This window comes from Melozone crissalis, unplaced genomic scaffold (genome assembly GCF_028551555.1).
Source record: "Melozone crissalis strain CALT ecotype California unplaced genomic scaffold, PUWL_Pcris_2 ptg000005l_1, whole genome shotgun sequence".
In the NCBI taxonomy this organism is placed as follows: Eukaryota; Metazoa; Chordata; class Aves; order Passeriformes; family Passerellidae; genus Melozone; species Melozone crissalis.
This window is the reverse complement of record NW_026535783.1, coordinates 32,306,790-32,328,699: the sequence shown is the minus strand read 5'-3', so window position 1 is coordinate 32,328,699 and position 21,910 is coordinate 32,306,790. Positions and strand designations below refer to the sequence as shown.

The 21,910-nt window shown below is 36.7% G+C and overlaps 1 protein-coding gene across 2 annotated transcripts in view; it reads left to right on the top strand.

The window, feature by feature from the left end:
* SYK (spleen associated tyrosine kinase) overlaps positions 1–19,140 on the top strand; it is a 30,526-nt gene extending 11,386 nt beyond the window's left edge. The window contains exons 4-13 of one of the 2 annotated variants that reach the window (XM_054288622.1): positions 1,142–1,223; positions 2,300–2,346; positions 6,636–6,704; positions 10,684–10,774; positions 11,439–11,616; positions 12,780–12,989; positions 13,434–13,623; positions 14,945–15,085; positions 15,291–15,403; positions 16,931–19,140. In XM_054288622.1, the coding sequence (XP_054144597.1) occupies positions 1,142–1,223; positions 2,300–2,346; positions 6,636–6,704; positions 10,684–10,774; positions 11,439–11,616; positions 12,780–12,989; positions 13,434–13,623; positions 14,945–15,085; positions 15,291–15,403; positions 16,931–17,003 (1,194 nt within the window). In that variant the 3' untranslated portion in view covers positions 17,004–19,140. The remainder of the gene's footprint in view (positions 1–1,141; positions 1,224–2,299; positions 2,347–6,635; positions 6,705–10,683; positions 10,775–11,438; positions 11,617–12,779; positions 12,990–13,433; positions 13,624–14,944; positions 15,086–15,290; positions 15,404–16,930) is intronic. The other variant, XM_054288614.1, reaches the window with a different exon arrangement.
* The last annotated feature ends 2,770 nt before the right edge of the window (positions 19,141–21,910 follow it).

Sequence of the window (21,910 nt, the reverse complement as noted above, 5' to 3'; positions counted from 1 at the left end):
TGAAAATTCTCTAGAATGAAAATCCATTCACATTTGCAAGTAACCATTGTCAATAATGGATATGCTTGGTTTAGTCTTTTGCTAATGTAATTTATGACAGCAGCAACATAATTCTAGCAAGCAAAAAGAGGATGGTTTAAGGTGTTGCACACATAATGCAGTCTTTAGCTTTGAAATTCTCTACCTTCAAATCTGCTAAAGCATGGCTTGCTGAGGCTTGCCACCCAAATATGTCTGGATCTTGGTAAAGAATAAACAATGAAGACAGCCACAGCTGACTATGCCATAGTTGATACTAAAACTGAATACTGATGAAATTACTGTGTAAATTGAAAATACTAAGGGAATTGAAAGCCCTGCAGAAATCTCTTATGTCCTCCTGCTTAAAAATCTATTAAAATGAGTTGAGTCACAGATCTAAAATATGAATCTTTGCTTGCATATATTAATTCTTAGGGGTTTTGTATTTCTTTCCTGATCTCACTAGAAATTTAAAAGCAGCTCTGCTGTCTTACAGTTTTTGTGAACTGTGAACATGCCTGCAACTCTTACACTCACAGACTTTCTCCTTTATACCCAAATGGAAAATATCAGTAACAAACCTGTAAAACATGATGTGGGGAGGACAATCCAGGAGCACAAATGGTGACAACTACTGGTGCTACATTTATTAACTGTGCACATCCCATTGTAATTCTGAGGTCCAGAGAAAGCATTGCATATTAGGGCAATTCTTGCACTGTAATTATCCCCAAAAATTAAAAAGGAAAAAAAAAAAAAGAAAAAAGAAAAAAAGGAGAGTGGGAACTCAGAGATATAAAAATAAGGTATTTGCTCAGAGTTACAAAGCTGTTTAATAGCAGAACTGGGGAGAAGTACTGACCCATCACATTGTACATTTATTCACAAGGTTACTTCAGAAACATGCACCCCTGCTAAATAGAAATAAAGCAAATAACATGTGCAGTAAATAATTGTGGTATTCCAAGGTCATTTATTGTAATATAGATCAGCTATTGTACATATGCACACATTTTTAAAGAGACAGTATACTTAATTAATATATTTAATACCACCCTCATATTTTCTTAACTTTTTCTGTCATTATTTCTTTTTTTTCCCTCCCCTCTCATTCTGCTAGTTAGTTGAGCATTACTCATACAAACCAGATGGATTATTAAGGGTTCTTACCATTCCTTGTCCACAGCATGGCTCCGAAAATGGTGAGTTATTCTTGTTTTTTTTATATGTGTTAAAAGACATAATTATGATAAATGTGTGTGAATTTTTTCCACTTCCCATAGAGGTGGGTGCAGATTTTCCACGTTTTCGAATGAGGTAATATCTGCCAGACTGTGCATGATGGAGGTGGTATCCTGTAGCTTAGGGCTACCAAGTGAAATTACTGCTGGGTCTAAATTATTGTTAGATCAGAAATGTGCTTTGCTTCTCAAAGTGGTAGTGTGTATTACTTGGACCACAAACATGAACAAAGTGCTTTTCCCAGCACTGCTCCAGTGGTCCTTACTCCAAGCTGAAGCAGTCACAGCAGCAGTGCTGCTGCAGGAATTCATCATGGGTGCAATGAGTCATGTGCCCAGCAGGTGAGTTCCTGTGTTGGGGGGAGCAGGGCAGAGCAAGGCACTGGCTGCACTCAACACTGAAAGTGGGGTCAGAGAGCCATTCCTTGATAACTTGTGGGAAAGGAGGAGAAGAGGTGGGGGAAAGTGTCAGTGTTGGGTGACAGTGTTGGTTTTTATCATGTTTCTTCTTTAATGTCATATCACACTGAAGCGATGTTGTCCTCCCTCTTTCCCTGACTGAAAAGGGAAAAGAGATGGATCTGACTGATCTATGTCCAGCTTGTGCTCTTCCAGAACTGGTATTCTCTCTGTAAGGTCACTTTCTGTCATTCTAACTGGATGCCAGTGCCATGGTGAGAGGATATAGAATAATAAAATATAATCATAGAACCGTTTAGGTTAGAAAAGACACTAAGATCATCAAGTCCAACCCTGAAGTTTTTACATTTTCCATTCATTTGAATGACTACATGCTTTTTTTCCACCATTATTTTCATTCTCCTTTGAATTGTTTAGGCTCTGCACTTACTTCTGTCTCTGTGGCCAAAAGTAGCAGAGTGTGCTGCATATAAGAGACAAAAGCAAAGAAGGTGGTCCGAGAGAAACACTGTAATCGGATCTAAAAACTTCACAGTTGGTCCCCTCTGTAAAATTCTGTGTTCTTACACAAATTTTTCACCTTGTTCAGTATCATTTTACATTTGATTCTTTTGCAGATAATCTTGGTTTTAATACTCATCCTTCTTCTGGAACACTTCCTAAGGTAAATGAACATGGTAGTATAGCAATAGCATTCATTTGAGGAGGATTACTGTCACATACTGTTCTGGGAATCCTAATTCTTGGGTATTATTTCATCTGTGAGTTTATTTTTCTTGGGTTATAAACAGTGATTTGAAAAGAAACGTAACATTCTATCATGGTATTGCTTTCATCAGTGTTTTGAATGCACTAATCATAATTTAATTTTGTGAACCTCTTTTACACATATCATGTATGTGATAAAACAGTATTTTACATAGGCAAGGTGCCTCATTGATGGTCATATTCTATAATGTTGTATCAGCAACACTAGGAGGAGAGATACGACATTGCTTATACTGTTCACTTTGAGAATCTGCCGACTGAAGCAGAAATGGAAGTTCAATTTATTTTCATATTTGGTCTGTGCAGTTAAGATCAGACTTTGCACAAGGGTTTCGTTTCTTATGCACTGCTTTAGGGGTGATTCTTTCATCCACTCCATGAAGAGTGAGCAAGTCCCCCTGTTACTATAATTACCTGAATTCTCAAAGTCCACTGAATACAGAAGCCATCTGAGGTGTGATACATCCACAGAATCACGTAATACTGTCTTGTTCAAGGTAGTTGATTTCATCTGAAATAGGGAGTGAAATTTAGTCATTTCCCTGCATAACTTAATCATTTAGATCATTATCTTGATGCAGTCCCATATTACAGAAAAGAAATTTATTCAAATAGGCGATTACTTCCATTTCAATACAATTGACTCCTAGCAGACCTGTGAACTACCACTCTCATACCTTCACTTCTGAACATCAGGTACCTTTATAAAGAATTTGAAATTAAGCAACCAAAATCAGTCCCTTTTTAATTAGAAATATTTTAAAATTTATTACTTCTTTATTCTTAATAATATTTTAATTAGAAAAAAATAAATATAAAAATACTGCCTTGAGGTTTGTATCTGTGCCATTTACAAGGATGTCCATGAAGTTTAAGTCCACAAGACCCACATGTGTATCATCTGGCATACATGCAGTTGTAGAGATAGGGCAAGCATATTTAGTGTGGTAATACTGTGTATGTTTCATAATATACACAGAAAAATTCACAATGTAAGTGTAAATTTAACTGCTACTGCTTAAGGCGTGTCATGATAGTGAAAAAGAAGGTCACCAAAGCTAAGTGAAAGTGCCTATTTTGCAAAGAGTGTACTAAAATATTGTTTTAATTCTCAATATAGTTGATATTTTGAATTTCTTAAAATTGAAATCTGTGTTTTGTGTTTTCTTTGGGACTTTTTAAAAATGAGCCTGCTAAATTATTTTCTTGTACTATAAACATAGAAAATGGAAAATTTTAAATAACTAATACTGCTTATGGAGCTCAAAAATTTCACTTAATATTTCCAGGTTCTCACACATTAATACTTGTGTGTAAAAGCAGTGACTCATGAAGACTTTTAATATGCCTGAAATACAATTATTCAGATTACACAAAACCAAAAATTACACTAGCTTGAAGAGAAGGTATACAGTCACCAACATACAACCAGAATCTTATATGAAAGATGTGCAATCTATCTTCATATTATTTACACCATGATAATTAACATTTAGGAGTTTCTGACAATTCTAGTATACTGCATTGGGTTTTTTATCTATGAAAAGCATTGCCAAAATATGTAAATTGGAATAGTGAATTTTTGAATTGGGTATCAAAATAATTGTGATGAATTAGAGAAATGTCCTGTAAAAAATAAAAAGAGTGAGGCTCAGAAGAAAGTAGTACAAGATACTGCACTTTTAATAATCAGATATAAATCACAGAAGAGCGGGCAGACACAGCTTTTCAGTGGATGCTATGCCTGGGATGAGTCAGGATGGGAACAAAAATGAGCAGCCACCGTGCTGGTAGAGGAAAAGGAAACATCAATGTGTTTCCAGCTTGTTCGACTCTGGCAAGGTCTCAGCTGAGAGACTTTCACCTGTTTTTGGCACTGCATGGAAGAATATTTTCCAGGAGGAGATAATCCAGAGCAAGACAGCAGGGATGAGCATGACTTGCGAGAAAGGATTGATTATAATAAAGAAGAAAGGGAGAGAAAGTAGAGGAACAAATCATAATGGCCAGTTCTAAGCAACAGTCTAATACTGGTGCTCCCAGGATGCAGACCAATTTTTCAATATCTTTTTCATTTATATATAAATATTTTAATAGATATATATTTAGTTTATATTTATATTTATGTTTATGTTTATGTTTATTGCAGCCTAAAATAAGTTATGCTATTCCAAAGTCTTAGTGGAACAGAATGCCCAAATGTGAAGTTGAATTTAAGAAGCTGCATGAAATGTAGAAACAACTGCTGGATGATATGCAAATTGTCCAATTATTATCTGTATACTGTTGGTTATAAGAGCTTGGTGTAAAATTTACACCAGGGACGTGAATCTACATCAGATTTGTCTAATATTTGCTATTGTTCCGTGGGCAAATTTGGAGTAACAAAATGCTTAAATTTAATGTAACATGGACATCTCCTTCTTAGTCATACTAACATGCTTCCTCTGCAAAAGAAAGGACTTTATGCTAAATTTCTGTATTGAAGGTAATTTTCCATGCAGAATATGGGGAGTTGCTTGTTCTTGCTTCTCCCAGAACGTGCATGGACTGAGATGTTTCTTGCCTTTCAAATGAGGCTCCATGGCTAGATTTAAGGTGATTTTGACCCTTTACATTTTGTAAATTACTTTTTTCTCCTTGCAATCAATTTCATCGCAATATATATTTAAACCTGCAGAGGAACTTTTGAGATTAGTCTTTATTTCAGTTCTCGAGCTGATGACATTATAGTGAAACTGCCAAATTCTGGCCATTTCCCAAATTCTCCTCTTAACCTTTCTCAGTATTTTGTTTAGTCATAGTCTTTTAGGTGGTAATAATAGACCTAAACTTTATGAGTAGAGCCTAACTAACTAGCTGCTGTGCTTGATGAGGTACTCATCTCGACATACATTTGTACGTCTAATACAAATATGTGAGTTAAGCAGTATTATCCTAACTAGAGGTGGGATTTTCCCAAGTGCTAGGAGATACTCTCGTTGAAAAAGTATAATGAGAACCATGCTCAGCTTGTGCAACAGAGCACTTGACCTCTTAGAGAATTTATCTACTTTCAAACTGCAACTAAGTAGTACTTCAGGTTTCATTTATTCCCAATATGGAAAGAAAATTTCATGAAGTAAAAGGAAATAGCTGACTCAGTAACCTTTTTCAATATGCAGTATACTGAATTTTTATGTATCACAGCTATGAAGAATGTCTAGCATCAAAAAGGTTTCTGTTCTTCCAGTAGCATCTCAGGGACTGCATGGCTGTCCTTGGTGTCTTGAAACAAAAGACACCTTTCTAATGTGAAATCAGAAATTTTATTTTAAAAGAAAACTAGGGAATATACCAACCCTAGCAATTGAAAAAGTTACCTTTTCAGAAAATAAGAAGGCCAAATGGGCTGTTAAAAAGTTCTGAATAATCTAAGTTCAATGGCTGTTTAAAGTGACTGAGAATGTGGCTTAGATTGTTGTTTTAGCTTCAGCATCAGACTAAATGTTTGAACAGTATGTGCTCCATCTCAGTTTTTAATAGTCATGTATGATCTTTCAGTGACCCCTTAAAATGCTAATTTGTCACATTTAATTAAGTTAATGTGTTTTTGTAAAACATATTTGCATATCTTTTAAAGGTATCTTTACACAGAACATAAGTATGTGTCTACAATGTAAAGCCTGTTCCTTTTTGTTTGAAATTAATATTACCTAGCATGCTTTCTGCTTCAGTAACCACAGTGTTTGTTGTTTGACCAAGGTGTGCTTCAAATTTTTCTTGATACATTAGGTACATTACAATTAGGAAGTATTTCCAGACACGAAAGTTGTCAACTCGTCTCTAAATATGTTCGGGGGCTGGGGAAGGGGGACTAAAGTTCAGTGACAGAGGCAGGAGAGACATACAGTGTACTCCATAAATAAAGATCTGGACAAAGGGCAGTGCATTTGAATTTAAAAACTGCCTTAAGGTATGTCCACAGGTTCAGGATGGTTTGACGGTAATATAGATGAAATAAAATTTAATACTAAGATTTCCTGTACTGCATTTTTCTGATGCATCATATGTGTGTACTTGAAGGCAGAAACAACAGAAAGTTTGGGAGTGTTTTGTTCTTTTAGAGTGTTTTTTGTTTTGTGAAATATCTTTAGCTATTTTCATGACACATTTACTGTTCCTCTTTGACATTGTGGTTTCTAGAGTTGGGCAGGAGGTGGAATTATCTCAAGACTCAAATCGTACACCTTCCCAAAGGCTGGCAGCAAAAAGGTGCCTCATATACTTTTTTTAGGTTTTTGACTGAGTTAAAAATACTTAAATTACTAATTTAACTCTCTTCTCCCCCTCTTTTCGCTTGCTGTCTTGACTACTAACAATTAGATTGTTAAGATATTGTAAGCTTTCTCTATCTATCCTAATCATGTGCATAATTATGAGCTTGATGTTATAACTGAAGCAATGGTTTTGAAGGAGTTTTAAAAATAGAGGGACTCTTTTTTATTTTTATTTCTGGCATACCAAAATAATGCAGATCTCAATATTTCTGCGAATGAAATGTGATAAAATATTTTTCAAAACCACTCAGTTACAATATAACAAAATTATATTTCTACTTTCCTTTGTAATCAGAAAATTGTCTTGCTTACACAATTATGCTATTACTGAACACATTTAGTGAACAATAAAAACAACATATACATACTTACATAACCTATGTGCACAGAGCTTCTTATGCATTCACTTACATTTAGGCCACAAGACCAAGCAGAATGGGAAAATTGGCCAGATGCCAGGGAGCCAAGGGGAGCCCTGCCCTGTCCTAGTGAAAATGCTTTTGCATGGCCAGAAAATGGTGCTGTCCAGTAATTGATGTAGTTCTGAAGCATGTAGCTGTGAGTTTGTTTGCATGCTGAGAATAATATGTATGCCCCTGTTTGGTCCATGAGTCTGTATGTTTATTGATTTATTTCCACTTGCTCTTCAACAAAAATGAGCAGGCATGAAAAGTCCTAGAGGTATGCTACTGTTCAGAGTGAAAAGCTATGTTTTATATATACTGTATTTGATAATCCTGATAAATAACAAATATTGTTTTCCTACAGCTTCAGTTCACTTTTATGCTGAAGTGCCAACAGCTGTTGTCAGCTGTGTATCCCTACAGGACCCATACCTCTTTTTCAATGTGTGTTTGTTATATACGAATACAGACACAGTCTTACGATCTGCTCTCAGCCATCTGAAATACAATGCCAAACTCTCACACATTTTGGGTTGATTCAGAAAAGTGGGTGTCGGGTCTGAACTCTGTAGACATATTTTTGGTCACACTGCTGTCTGTTAACCTGGTAAAACTTGTGTCTTGCTCTGGTCACTTTCTGCTGTCAAATACCTATTTCCTGCCTTCTGGAAAACATACACAGAGTAGAGGCTGAAACACATTGGCAGAGTAAAACCATTCAGGAAAATAATTTCAGAAACCCGATTTGATTGCCATTTGCATGTACTTTACCTGGAATACTCAGACCCACATCATACTGCCAGATTTTAGACTCTAGACAAAAGTTGTGCTCTGAACTGTTCAAAGATTTTAACTATTCATTAACCCCAATAAGCACAGTTTACTTTATACCTGGTTAATTACACAATTACTTCTACTATGTCAAAAGCTTTCAGACAGTAAACCAGAAAAAAACATATTTATTTTACTTGTTATGTTATATTTATTCACTTTGGGGAATTTTTTTTCAATTTTACAAATGCACTATTTGTATTACATTTTCAGATCCTGTTGAAAATTTTTCAATCTGCTTTACTCGTGTAAAGTTGGCAATTTGGACAATTTAAGTGAAATCCTGCCACCTAGTGGCAACTGAGATGGCGTAGGCAAAACTCCTCTCATGGCTAATGAGATGTGTGTCATGCAGTATTTAGCTGTTAGATTTTAATAAAATAAGATTATTTCATGCATTTTTTCAAATTATAGTTATTACCCTGAAAGAATATTGCACTTTCTGTACAACTTACCTTCATGAGATTTGTACTATGCTATTTACTATAAAACTATAATCATCACTGTAAAAGTCAGATTTAGAGTAGTTGGAGCCATTTCCTTCATATGTCACATTTTTAAAAGGCTCCTCTAGAGGACTGTTTTCTTGTACTCCTTTTTATTGGTTGAATAAATCCTTGGTCATCTTGCCCATTCTCTGTTTCTTGTAAGAATACAAGAAGTAATCAGTTGTCCTGTACCTTACATCTATTAAGACAAAGATCCTTATGTCCAAAAAAGATGTGCAGAATTATACTTGCTGTTTTAAAAGGGTAGGGCAGAAAGGACTCTGCATTTAAATGATAGTTAAATAAAAAGGAAAGTAGGAATATTAACATAAAAGGCATCACTGTTATTTAATCAATCTGCAGCAATTAGAAATTCTATATGCATTAACCAAACTAAGTAATGATAAATAAGGCACTATGATTCTTCTTAAACATGAGCAGCTCTCTGAGAAAGAAAACCAACTTTGATATATCTGCTGTCACTGTGTGATTTTCAGTTCACAGCTGCAGAGCTTTATTTGCAAGCATGGAAGTGATGTACTTTTTTGGTTTTATGCAGAGCAAGAGCATTCAATCCTTTTGGATTTTTGTTGTTGTTGTTGTTCTTGAATTGCAAAAAGCAGTCATAACTCATATGTCTAGTTGAGGACTCAGCTATGTCTTGGCCAGAGCTATGTTTTTACCAGCAGTTCTCCACTGGTGAAAGGATTCTTGAGGTGTGCAAAATTTGGTGTACATTAATTACATTTGGCCAGTTCAAAGTATGCCAGTTGACTTCCAGTCTTAATGGGGGTTTGGGGTTAGGGAATTGCCTGTGTGAAATTGGTCAGAGTGACACAGGTCTTGTCAGGGTGAATCAGTCTAGAAAAACAAAACTAGAGCTAAGGATCTTGGTTTATACTTTCATTTGCCTTGGGAATGGTAGATCAATCAGTTTTTTCTTTGACATATCCCAGAACTGTCTTGGGGTTTTGTGGCTTGTCTTGACAGCAGATGGCCTTTTCACACTGTTCCAAGTCAGAAATACTACCCTTACTGTGCCTGATGTCAATGTGCTCATCCTACTAGGCCAGAATATTGCTGAAAACTGGATTCCTACACATGGGTTGCAGTAAAATCTGTGTAGTGAAACCTTTTCTATTTCATCCAGCTGGGCAGATTACTTAATTATGATTTCAACGTCTGTAGTTCCCAGGTCTGGTGTTTCCCCTACTAAATGCTGTTTCCAAATGATAAAACTTCTATTGCATCTAATAGTTCACTATGGGAAACTTCACAGAATCATAGAATGGTTTGTGTTGGAAAGGACCTTAAAGGTTATTTCATTACAATCCTTTTGCCATGGTCAGGGACAGCTTCCACTAGAGCTTTGTTTCTCTTTGCTTGAGAAAAAACTAATGTGCAGAAATAGATTCTGTAATTGCATGTTCCCAACAGCTCACAAACAGAAGTGACCAGATTAGTAGAGTTTCTCTCATCTCTACTTTATTGTGCCAGGCAAGGATCTTCAGAAGACACAATGGGTGAGATGGTTTGTGTGCACCATATTATTTCTCTGTCAAGAATAAGGGCAGAGGAATTGTATTTGAACCAGATGCTTAATTAAGTAATCTTGTCCCTCCTCAGAGCAGACAAACAGGCTGTACCCCTAGTATCTGGTCCATGATGTTTGTCCCTGATGTTACTACATGCCTATGAAAGTAGTATCTTTTTACTACAGTTGCTTCCACTTCTTTAAAATAGAGCTCCTCTGTAATATCCACAGGAGAAACAGGAAATTAGTTTTTGTTTTCATTTGTGCTAGCAATTTCTCTGTGGCCCAGATAGGGGGAGAGATAACTTGAAGAAGGAGGAAGGACAGATTAAAGAGAAATCCTTCTAACTGCTTGTGCTACATGGCAAATTTGAAAAGAGCATGTAAATTTAATATCTGCAGAATAAGATTTGTGCCTGACCCACTACAGTTAATTCTCTCTTATCTAATGTTCTGAAATATTTGTAAGATCTTTCTGTGCTTTTGGCCCGCTCTAATAACCTTCAGAATGAAATAACCGCATTTGGATCCCTTGCTTTCTGATTCTCACCTATGTGTCTCTTGCAAACATTATACCAAAATTCTTAGGGGGAAAAAAAGGTGCTTTTAACTTACCTATTTATTGTTAAAGAGAAAAATTTTATTTGTGTGCTACAGCTTCAGTCAACTATTGGCCACCCACCAGAAGAAGCACCTTTTAATCCATATGTGCTGCAAAGGAACAGAGGTCCTACAGGAGCAGAAAGAGGTAGGCAGAGTAATTTATATCATTAATGCAATTTTCTTCCTTATGGCAGAGCTCTTTCTCAATCCTTATTTATTTTTCCTTGCATCTATTTCACATTCTGTCATGTATTGGTATAACCACTATCATAACTGAAGCCAGGTAGCTGAAGATACCAGCTGTCACGATGTATAACAAAAATCATTTAGCAGAAATCCCTTTTTCCATTTTGAAGTGGAGTGTTATTTCCTGGACTCTAAAAACTATATCCTCTCATGTCTCAGAAAGAATTGTGCCCAGTTGCATCCACAGTGCCAACTATAATGCAGTTAAAGTTGGGTGCCTGAGAATGAAGTACATATAAGGCAGCATTCTGAGTGAAGAACTGTGTGAGGTAACTCATGGGAAGTACCATGGAGAAGGGCCAACCTTTAGCCAGCCTTTTATCAAGTAACCTCCTGGTTTCACCCTGCACAGATGTTCAGTAGTTACAGCATGTCACCAGGGGGACGCCTCTGTCTTTTGGTCTGCTCTAAAATGCATATAGATGGACAGCATATGGTTTCTCTATAATGCCCTTGCAAGTCATACACACTGATGGTCTTGAACGTAGAAAAAATTAATATATTAGCTGTGGCAGCAAAAATGTCTGAAATCATGTCTAATTTTTTCATTGTTTGAACTGCAGGTGATCAGAGAGAGGCCTTACCCATGGATACTGAGGTCTATGAAAGTCCATACGCCGATCCAGATGAAATAAAACCAAAAAATGTCACTCTCGACAGGAAATTGTTGACTTTAGAGGAAGGTGAACTTGGCTCTGGCAACTTTGGTACTGTAAAGAAAGGGTTCTATAAGATGAAAAAGTGAGTGTTGCCTTCTATTTTCATGGAATCCAATATGTAAAAGTTCTAGCCTTTTTGGAGTAGCATGTCATTTGGAGTGACACACTGTAACTAATTTCAGTTAATATTCACCAGTTTCTCTCTTTGTATGTACAATTGCGCACTCATTTTTGTCATAAAGTGGGAAAGTACTGTTTATGACTATTTTCTTTCCTGATGGGATAGTGGAATAGGAATCCCACTGTCTTGCTCCATAGGTTGCAGAAGTGCTAATGCTGCACAGTATTTCCCATCTGCACAACATCTCTGTCAGAAAACTGGGAGAGTGCCAAGGACAGTTTACCTATAGCAAAGAGAGTTTTGCCTGAAGTGTGATAAATACCAGTTTCCTGAAGCTGGAATGTTGATTTTCAAGGAGACAGAACATGTAACATTTTCCGTCACATCATGTCAGTAGGAACAGACCCTGTTTGTATTTGACTCTTCATGCATTTTCATAGTAAAATGTTGTCAGTATGCTGTTTATGTGCATGGACTGATTATGTACACACTCTTATCTCTTGAAGTTGGAGGCATTTCTTTATACTGAGATTTTCAGAGGCAGAAAGGATTTCTATTTTTCTAATGTCGGATGTAGGAATTTGAAGGGCTCTGATCTCAGCTTGTGTATATTTTAATCATGTTTCACACAAGCTATGTTGATCTCATCAGTCACTCTATCAGTTTGCTGTATGAATGGAAGGTTGCAGAAGTAGGCTTAGATTCTCAGGGTTTCAGAACCCTGCCTTGGCAACTGGCAGTGATGCATGTTCCAGTCTCCACCCCAAAACGCCCCAGTGCTTAGAAAACTCTTTATAGCTTTTCTTGCCAGAAAAGCTTTATGCCATCTTACCAGAGTGGACAAGAAAAATTTGTCCAGTGTTTATTTTTCAGGCTTCTTTAGGCATTGTTATGACAATCTGTAATTTTCTGAGGTTCTTTTCATTCTCACTCTTTTGCTTAGCTGTCTTCCGAGCATTTGATAGAGAGGTGTTCCTGTTATGGCTGGATTTTTCTCCTCTGAGTGTCAATTCTGTCTTTTGTCACAATTTGTACCATGTGAATGGAAATATCTGGTGAAGATTGTGTGCATTGGTGCACAGATTTTTCAGCAGCTAGTCTCAGAACTGGATTCTCTTTTGCAGGGGTGCCAAGCCTGTCGCTGTAAAAATTCTGAAGAATGAGAGTAATGATCCAGCCATAAAGGATGAGTTACTGAGAGAAGCGAATGTAATGCAGCAACTGGATAACCCATATATTGTCCGAATGATAGGTATATGTGAAGCTGAGGCCTGGATGTTAGTAATGGAAATGGCTGAACTTGGGCCATTGAACAAATTTTTGCAAAAAAATAGGTACGTAAACTTTGATTCCATTCCATAGGCATGGAAAGATTCCTTTCTTTTATTTTTTTCTTTAAGGACAATTAAAATTGATATGTTGTTAATGAAATAATTAATGATTGTAGTTATTCTTCACTAGAACATGTCTCCAAACTCTCAAATACTTCTGCCAAAATAGAGTATTTTGCATAAATGAAAGACTTTTCATATATCCTTCTTCTCCTTCTCTATATCTCCTTCATATATCCAACTTGTCCTTTATTAATGTGATCAAACATCATCTTGCTCAAGACAAAAGCTTAGATTACCTTTTCAAATTGAAGCTTAGCTAAATGTAAGTGAATCAGGTTCCCAGTGTAATGTGGACAACTTCAGAGTAAAGATTTGTATCTAAACTCCATGAAAAGTCATGAAAATTAACTAGTGACCTCTTTAAAATTCAATTGTGATTTTCAGACATGTCACAGAGAAGAATATAACAGAGCTGGTGCATCAGGTTTCCATGGGGATGAAATACCTGGAGGAGAATAATTTTGTTCATAGGGATCTGGCTGCAAGAAATGTGCTCTTAGTCACCCAACATTATGCCAAAATTAGTGACTTTGGACTTTCTAAAGCTCTTAGTGCTGATGAAAATTATTACAAGGTAAGGTCTGAACACAACATGAAAACTGTGTAGTATCATAGCTTAATAAGGATATTTTCAGTTGAAATGCAGTTGAAAATGAAAAATATTATGTATCACTCATTATTTTAAGACCTAAATTAGATTACCAAATTCAAATTTTGTGATCAACATTAAGACATGTAGAGAAGAAAAAGCTTGTCCTTCCTTTTACTTGTCTACTTTCATTTCCTTTTGATAAACTTGTCATTAGAAGATTTCAAGTTATTGTGGAAATTAGATACTACCTTATATAAATGGGAGGAAGTGTGTTTGTTGAGAAACAGTTCCCATTATGTCCAAGTAAAATGTATGCTACCACTAATACACTGCCTTATAGAACATAATTAGGGGAGGTTTTTGAAAGAATACCATTGTTAAATAATAAATTAACCTAAGCAAAATTTGTTTATCTTGGTTTTAAATTCTGTGGACCTCAGTACACCTCAAGTGATTAAAATAATTGCAACATTTAATAAGGTAAAAGGTGGGAGACAAAGGCTGTTACCATGTGTATATTTGTTTTCCTCATATACAATCTTGCGATTCAAATACTTCTTCCTTCTGCTTATTCCCTTTTATCAGCTCTTTGAAACTAATAATCCAACCCCTGAAGCACTGCAGAGGAGAAGCAAGCCCATACTCCCTTGTGAAGACCTTCCTGTGTAGGAACAGTAGTCACTGGTGGCAGAAAAGGCATCTTAAATCTCTGCCACTAGCCTAGCCTAGCTTCTCAATCCCAGTCTCAGGGCCTCAAGAATTAATATCAAAGTCCATTTTCTTTACAACTCCACAGGATGCAGTAGGGCCCTGTCACTAGATCTAGCACTGGGCTGGTATAGCTTGACACTTGAATGTTCATAAAGCAGTATTATGGCATAATTTAGGTAAACTGCAGTTTGCCACAAGTCACTGTGCTTTGAAATAGAGCAACCTCTTCAACCATCTGGACATGTCTCTTAGCCTTTGTGAGATCCAAATGGAAAAAAATTATTCTAAAGAGCAACTTTAAATTAAATGCCACTAAAAGCATGACTCAAAGTCATTTAGCTACACTTTTTTTTTACCATGGATTTCATTTCAATACATTATTTTGAAAGTGGAAGATTAGAACAATTTTGTAACACTTTCAAAGAAGCTGTTACCCATTTTCTCTAATGCTAACAGCATCAGAAATGTTATGGTACTTAGTACAAATGTGTGTAGATCTAAGTTAATGTTAATTATGTGCATTCAGATGTTGTTTACTGCTTATCAGTTAATCTAGTCTGCTTTTTTTCCTTTCTGTTATGACATATTTTAGGCACAAAGTCATGGAAAATGGCCAGTCAAATGGTATGCTCCAGAATGCATGAATTTCTACAAATTTTCTAGCAAAAGTGATGTCTGGAGCTTTGGGGTTTTAATGTGGGAGGCTTTCTCTTATGGACAAAAACCATATAAGGTGAGTGGTTTTATTTGGTCATGTTTTTTCTTTAAAAATTCATAGCAAATTTGAACCAATATTTTTTCCTAACTAAAGGGACTTGCTGCAAGAAGTGAGTCAAAGGATAGCCCAAAATCGGTTCCAGTCCTGTGTTTGATTTATGCTGTCATGTGTGCTGTAATAATTTGCAACTTGGATGACTGTTCTGGTCACCCTGTTCCAGGGAATGAAAGGTGGAGAAGTTGCGCAGATGATTGAAAGAGGAGAACGAATGGAACGTCCTGAAGTCTGCCCAACAGAAGTCTATAGTCTAATGAAATTGTGTTGGACATACAAGTGAGTGTGCTGGGATGCTCTTTTGATAGAAGCGCATTTTAATATACATGATTAATAGCTAGAAAGAGGGTGAGTAGGGGTTACTTCAAAATGCATCTTTTCACAACGATACTCCAAGCTCGGAAGTCAATTGCACTTCCAGGTGAAAATTATCTAAATTACAGAGTGTACTACAAAAAGCCAATTTTGTAGAACAGAGTTTGCCAGAAGAGTTATATATAAAATACATGGTATCATAAAAAAAAAAAGACACAAAGATGTCAGTCTAATGCATTTTGAAAAGAATGTTTGAAAGCATGCAAATATTTTTGTTTCATTTTGAATTTTGTTGATTTAATTTTAATTTCCAAGGGTTTAGTTGAAATTTCAAAGTCATATTGCCAAAATATTTGTTCTATTTCTCAATATTTAATTTTTTGAGCTATTTATCTTTTCTCTAGTAATGGTATATATTCAAATTGGATCCCACACTGACTTCTTATCATTGAGAGGCAAATCATCTTTTCTGATATGTCAGAAACATTTTTTTCTGTTTCATAACAATTTAGAAATTAGAACTATGAAATACAGAAAAAAAATAAAGCCTACCTGATTTTTTAAATTATTATGTTGCAAAAATATATTAAAACTCTTTCATGATTTATTGTTTTAAGCTATTCTGCTGAAGTTACTTTTAACTGTAGAAAGCACCCCAAATTACTCTAATATCACTTATTCTTTCAGGTCATCATCAGGAGAATAGGTTTGTCCAAAAGTTCTATGTTAAGGTGCTGTGGTACTTCATTTTAGGTACCTTGCTTCATGTTAGCTTTATTAAACCTAGTACTCTAAAAAGAACGTGCAACCAAAAAGTAATTCCTACCTTTTGGTTTGACTCAAGGAATGCTATAGCAGGTCTACAGTGAAAGGGATCAGGTTTTGTTTTTAGTAACAAACATATCACAAAGCATACTGATTTTGGTTTTGTACTAAAATATCTTTATTATTAGAAAGAAAATAAATTTTTAAAAGAAAGTTCAGGTCAGGCAGAGTAACTATCTCAATATGTAATGTAAAATTTTAAGGGCTTGTTGTCAGTTTGTGTTCTCCAAATAAAGAAACAATTGCAGATATAAAAGAAAGATGGTACAGTGATATGATGTGTGGATAGGCTCCTCTCAGTGCTTCTAACCACTCTGTGTGATGGTACTACCCATTATAAGGCAGATATTGCACAGCAAATATTCTTTTCTCCAGATAATTACTAAAGTAAATGAAGTAGAAAATTAAATGGAGCTGATTTACCATTTCTTTCTTCTAGTGTCTTTATCAACTACAAACAGGTATGATAGTAAACCCACTGACAGGATGCTCTGTAGTAGTATTTGTCACTTGGTATTAATTTTGTAGTGTCATTTTTGTAGCCTTAATATACTGTGAGCATCTTTAAGTGAGCTGTCACTGAGGTGGAGTCTCGAGGGCTGTAAGGCCCATGAACCTTGACAGCTCTGTCCCTCCTGCGCAGTGACACTTGTCATCTTCCCACAGCGTTGACGACCGACCAGGATTCGTTGCAGTGGAGATGAGGTTACGTAACTACTATTATGACATTTCCCACTAACGGCGTGAAGAGCAGCAGCTTCCTCATCTCCAGCCAGCACCCTCTGAGAAGCAGCACCTTTTCCAAAACCAAGCAACCTCGAGTTTTGTACTTCCGTTTTCAACCTGCAAAGCTCAGAGCTGAGCCTTGCATCCATAAGGTTGCCTTTTCTTACCTTCTACACAAAATCCAGCCCCAAAAGAGTTTTGGAAGTGTAACAGTCTCAAAGTGCACAGCAAGGATGTTAGATCTAAGATGCTTCTACTTTTGCTACATTCCATTTCATTTTATTTACAGCTTTATTTGCATTATATTTTGCAGTCTTGTAAAACCTATTTAATGACTTTGAGCCCTCTTCCTCTCCTATATTGGAGTGCAAATTGGAATTTAAATTCTTCTCATCAGCATTATTATCCTTTAAATGTATTTAGTTGTTCCAGCCTTTCCTTTCCTCAAGGAAGAATAGCATAAACATTTCTCAATATGAAGCAAATTCGCTATGCAGGTGTGTCAGACACTTTCATTGACAGTGTGTTTGATTTTATCATCAAGCCCCTTTAAACCAAATCACATTATTCCTAGCAGTAAAGTAAGCAGAGGGGAATTGGGAGTTCTGACTCTCTAACATTGTCACATCCTTTAATTGTGACCATTTTCTTTTGTTCCTCATCTCTTCTTTTGTTCTTCAGCCCAGCTGTTCCTCAGGGAGTTATTTTTTCCTAGTGAAAACTGGGAACTCAGAGGCTTGATCTCATCTTGGAAGAAAACATACCAGCACCTAAGATGATTCTATATTTTAACATAAACTCCAACACTGCATTCCTGAAAATACACCTGTGATGGAGCAGCACTTAGCTTTCTCTGTGCTCTTCCATCCTTCTCCAGAGATACTTTTTCTATGTATCTGTTTGGGTATAGCTCCTTGTGTTGTGCTTTGAATAGCAATCATTTCTATCTTTTCTTCAAACCTTTCTTTAGAAAGCATGTGGGAATTTCATGACACCTTACTCCCTCTAAATTTAAATTTCACATCTAGTTGAAATATTTTATAATGGGCACATGGACAACAAGATTACCAGGTCCAAAATCTTAGTATTTGTCCTGTGGCACAAATCTCAGTAAAAGACATCTCAGGAAAAGGGATTTGTCTTACTAGTCTTCTGTAATGTAGCGTGCATCTCCATTAAATTGGAAGTATAGTAGAGTAATAACAAATCATGGAATCAATTTCTGATTCTCTTTTTACCCTTATGCTTTGCTTGCTCAACCTCATTTTAAATATTATCAATAGAGACATTTCTATCACTTAGTACTTACAAGCAGCTATTTTATTGTCATTTGCATATATCTCAGGAATCTACTTACATTTCGTTTGCTAGATATAGAGATTTTAGAAGAATATAAATAATAAGATTTAGAGTTAGATATATTTATTGCATATGGCTGGTTAGTACATATGTGTTTAATTTTTGTGTGAACAGAGTATTCTTAGAGATGCAGTGGTATTTTTTTTTTTCTCTAGTAATTAAATTGTGTGAGCAATTAAACTGAGAAAGGGTGAAATCATTTTCATGAAAGACGGGACTATAAACAAATAGAGAAGCTACTGGTACTTTTTTTTTTTATTTTTACTAAGTTTATGGCCTGTTTGTTAAATAATATCTGGTGCCTTTTAGTACTTTATTCTTGGCTGTCCAGTGCAAGGCACCACAAGCTACTGAAAGATACTGAGTGTAATAGACGATGTTTCAATGTGACCAAATGTGACTTGCCTTGAAGATGATTTAATTTTGTTTTGTTTTTAAGAAACATTTTTCTACAAGACCAGATTCTGTAGAAGTTAGCAATAGTTATACATAGGTGTTTTGTCACTTTAGTTAGTTGCAGAGAATTTGTTATCTCTACATGTGCAATTAGTACAGTTATGGGGATATTAGCTATAAGAAAATTGCACAAATCTCTATGAATCAACAAGTGACAGTGCTCAGTTTTCTAGAATGAGGGATATATTCATCTCTGTCTCTCACTCTCTTTAAAAGTGATGTCTGATACAACAAACATGGAGGATTATTTCTTCTCTTCTGAGTGAATGGCAACATCACTTTCTGGAGTTACTTGATTATTTTTAACTTCATTATTACATAATAAAAGTTTACAATGAGAATATAAAGTATCATGAAATAAATAGATTCAGTTTTAACATTTTAATTAAATATACTTTATAAAATATGCTGTCTTAACAAGAATCCTTTCATTTTGTAAAAAATCCTGATTCTGTGCAGTTTGTATATGTACCGAGTTATCGTGATCGTTGTGGAAGACTGAGTTTTACCTGCTGACAGTGAAAGGTGCCCACCAGGACACATAAGGCCACTGAAGCTTGGGCTGCTTTCAGAGCAATTCAGGAATAGCAGGAAATTCCCAAAATATGCATATTGTTATTGCACCTAAGTATTTTCAAAGTGAGTTACAACAATTCTGTGCTGAATCTGTAAGGTGAGAGAATGCCAGGAGTCAATGCACTGTATCAGCTAGCTAAGAATTTCTGCCTTACAGATGTCAGCTATGCAAGATTTCAGTCACATTATATGACATGGGGCCTCCCTCAGATGCAGACTGCTGTTCTAGGTATTCTAAAATAATAACAGCAACATCTTAGTGCTTCATTTTGCTTTTTTACATGCTCAGGTTCTCTGGAAAGCTAAGGCTAGATGAGTGTGAATGTGAATTTGAACAATAACCAAGAAAGGCGGAAAGGTAGACAACTCTTCAAGCAGTGTTTGCCTTTGGATAAGTCAGTCAGTGGCTGAATGACTGTTCTTCTGTGGATGTTTTCCTGCATAGCAAATCTGGCCTATTTGCTGCACCTTCCCAGTTGTAGGGCTGCACCATCAACTGACATGAAGGGACTTCTTCTCTTTTGGCTGTCTGGATCTGGTTGTCTATTTTTAGATTGACTTGTCTCAGAAATGCCACTTGGTGGTGTAGGCCTACAGATGATTGTCAGGACAGAGTTAAGGGGTAGAAAACTGCAGCATGCAGTTAGGGAGGCTGGTGGAAAAAAAGGACTAGGTGATAACACGCTAAGAGGGCTTTTCACTGGAGGAAAACTCTGTATTTACACATTTAGTTAGGGCTCAAATTTACAAAATTTTGGAGTATGATTTTGAAGTATGGGAAGCATGTGGTTTTTTCCATAAAAACACACCCAAACATCCTAAAAGCCCTGATCTAGCCTGTCCTTGCTTCTAACACTGTGCAAAAAGGGGGCTTTTAATCAGACAGTGAGGAATACCCATAATTTTCACCCCTTAAATCAGCACAGTCAGCCCTGCCAGTTTGCCAAAGAACCCATCTGCAAGCAGCCTGGCCTGCACAGCCAGGTCATGCATCAAGGCAGCAGGGTGTCCTGACAGAAGCCCTGCCAGGAGGTGGCAATGCCTGAACACAATTGCAGTGAAGCCCTTGTCTGGCCATTTCTGGCACCCTCTACTCTGCCCTGGCTGCTGTTGTGCCTGCGTGTTACAGAGGACACACTCTCTTTGCTCCTTGCTGTGAAGCAATGCTGCGTGTGAGGACGAATCATCATTTATTTATATGGTGAATAGTCAGCTGTGGATGCTTAACCAAGACTTCTGAGGCTCAGTGTCCCCTTGTCTTTTAAATGATCGCAGCAATGAGGGATTGCACGCAGAAAGACACAGATTACGCCCCACACGTGCCTAGAAGGGAGTGAGGATGACATATGGATTGAATAATATAGGGAAACATTAAGCAAGCAGTTGTAATTACCAGCCCTAAGTTTAGTGAGGACGGACTCAAGAAGACTTGAAGACTGCAAGGCATGCAGAAAAAGAGGGGAAAAATAGATTCCTGTTAAAAAATCTCAGAGAGATGTTAGGCAAATCCTGAGAACAGTCCTCCAGTCTGCACTCAGAGTTCCCTGAAGCCAAGCTAGCACTGTGCATCTGTGTCCAACTAGATATTTTATTCTTTTCTGTCACGTATGTGATAATTGAGACAAAGACCCACTGGTTTCCTTGGCATATAATTAACCCTGCATGGAGTATAACGACTGCTTCCCTGAGGCAGTGGAGGTGTGCACATTTCTTGATAGCCAGAGAAGAGAGCAAATGAGGCAGCTGGGGAAAGCATTACACTATTGTCCATTAAAATTCATTACTTCAAACGTAGTCCCTGGATGACCAGTGTAGTCCAGTGTAACTGTGCAGAGATCATTAACTCCCCTTGTCTATCCATTGCTGCAAATGCCTTAAAATGTCACCAAGAAACTGTTAGGTCTGGCTTAACTGTATCAAAGTGCTTGTGGGGGAATGCCACTGCCCTGCACCTGCAGCTACACTGCCCATGCAGCACGCTCCATGTGTCAGAGATTCACTCAGCTGAGTGCCAGGCTCACTGCCAGGCTCTGCCATGTTAGAAATGCAACACATTTCTGCAGTGACGGAAAAAGAGAAAAAATTTTGCAAAGAACCATTCAATGACACTGTCCTGTTCCATTGTCACCTCCCAGTGGCTTCATTAACACCAACATCTGTTCTTTCTACTTCCTGCTTTAACAAAGAGAAATTGTGCCAGTTTCAGCAACAGCAAGACTATAATTGCATCACTGAGCAGCAGAACATGTAGCAGAGAACTTTAATAGCTGTCTCTTAAACAGCTTGAAGACTTTCCTTTAATAATATTACACACTTATGCACATATGCAGATATTTCTTGTCATTAGTTTATACTTGAGTTCAATAATGACTTGTTCCTCAGTTGTTACTGAACAACCATTGTAGCTGCATCTTCATGTCTTGTTCTAATTTATGTGCAGATTTCACCAGTGTTACCACAAGATTTCTTTCTGACTAGTGTATCAGGTCCCACCTACAGTAATCTGGCAAGAATTAATAATGTCAGTTT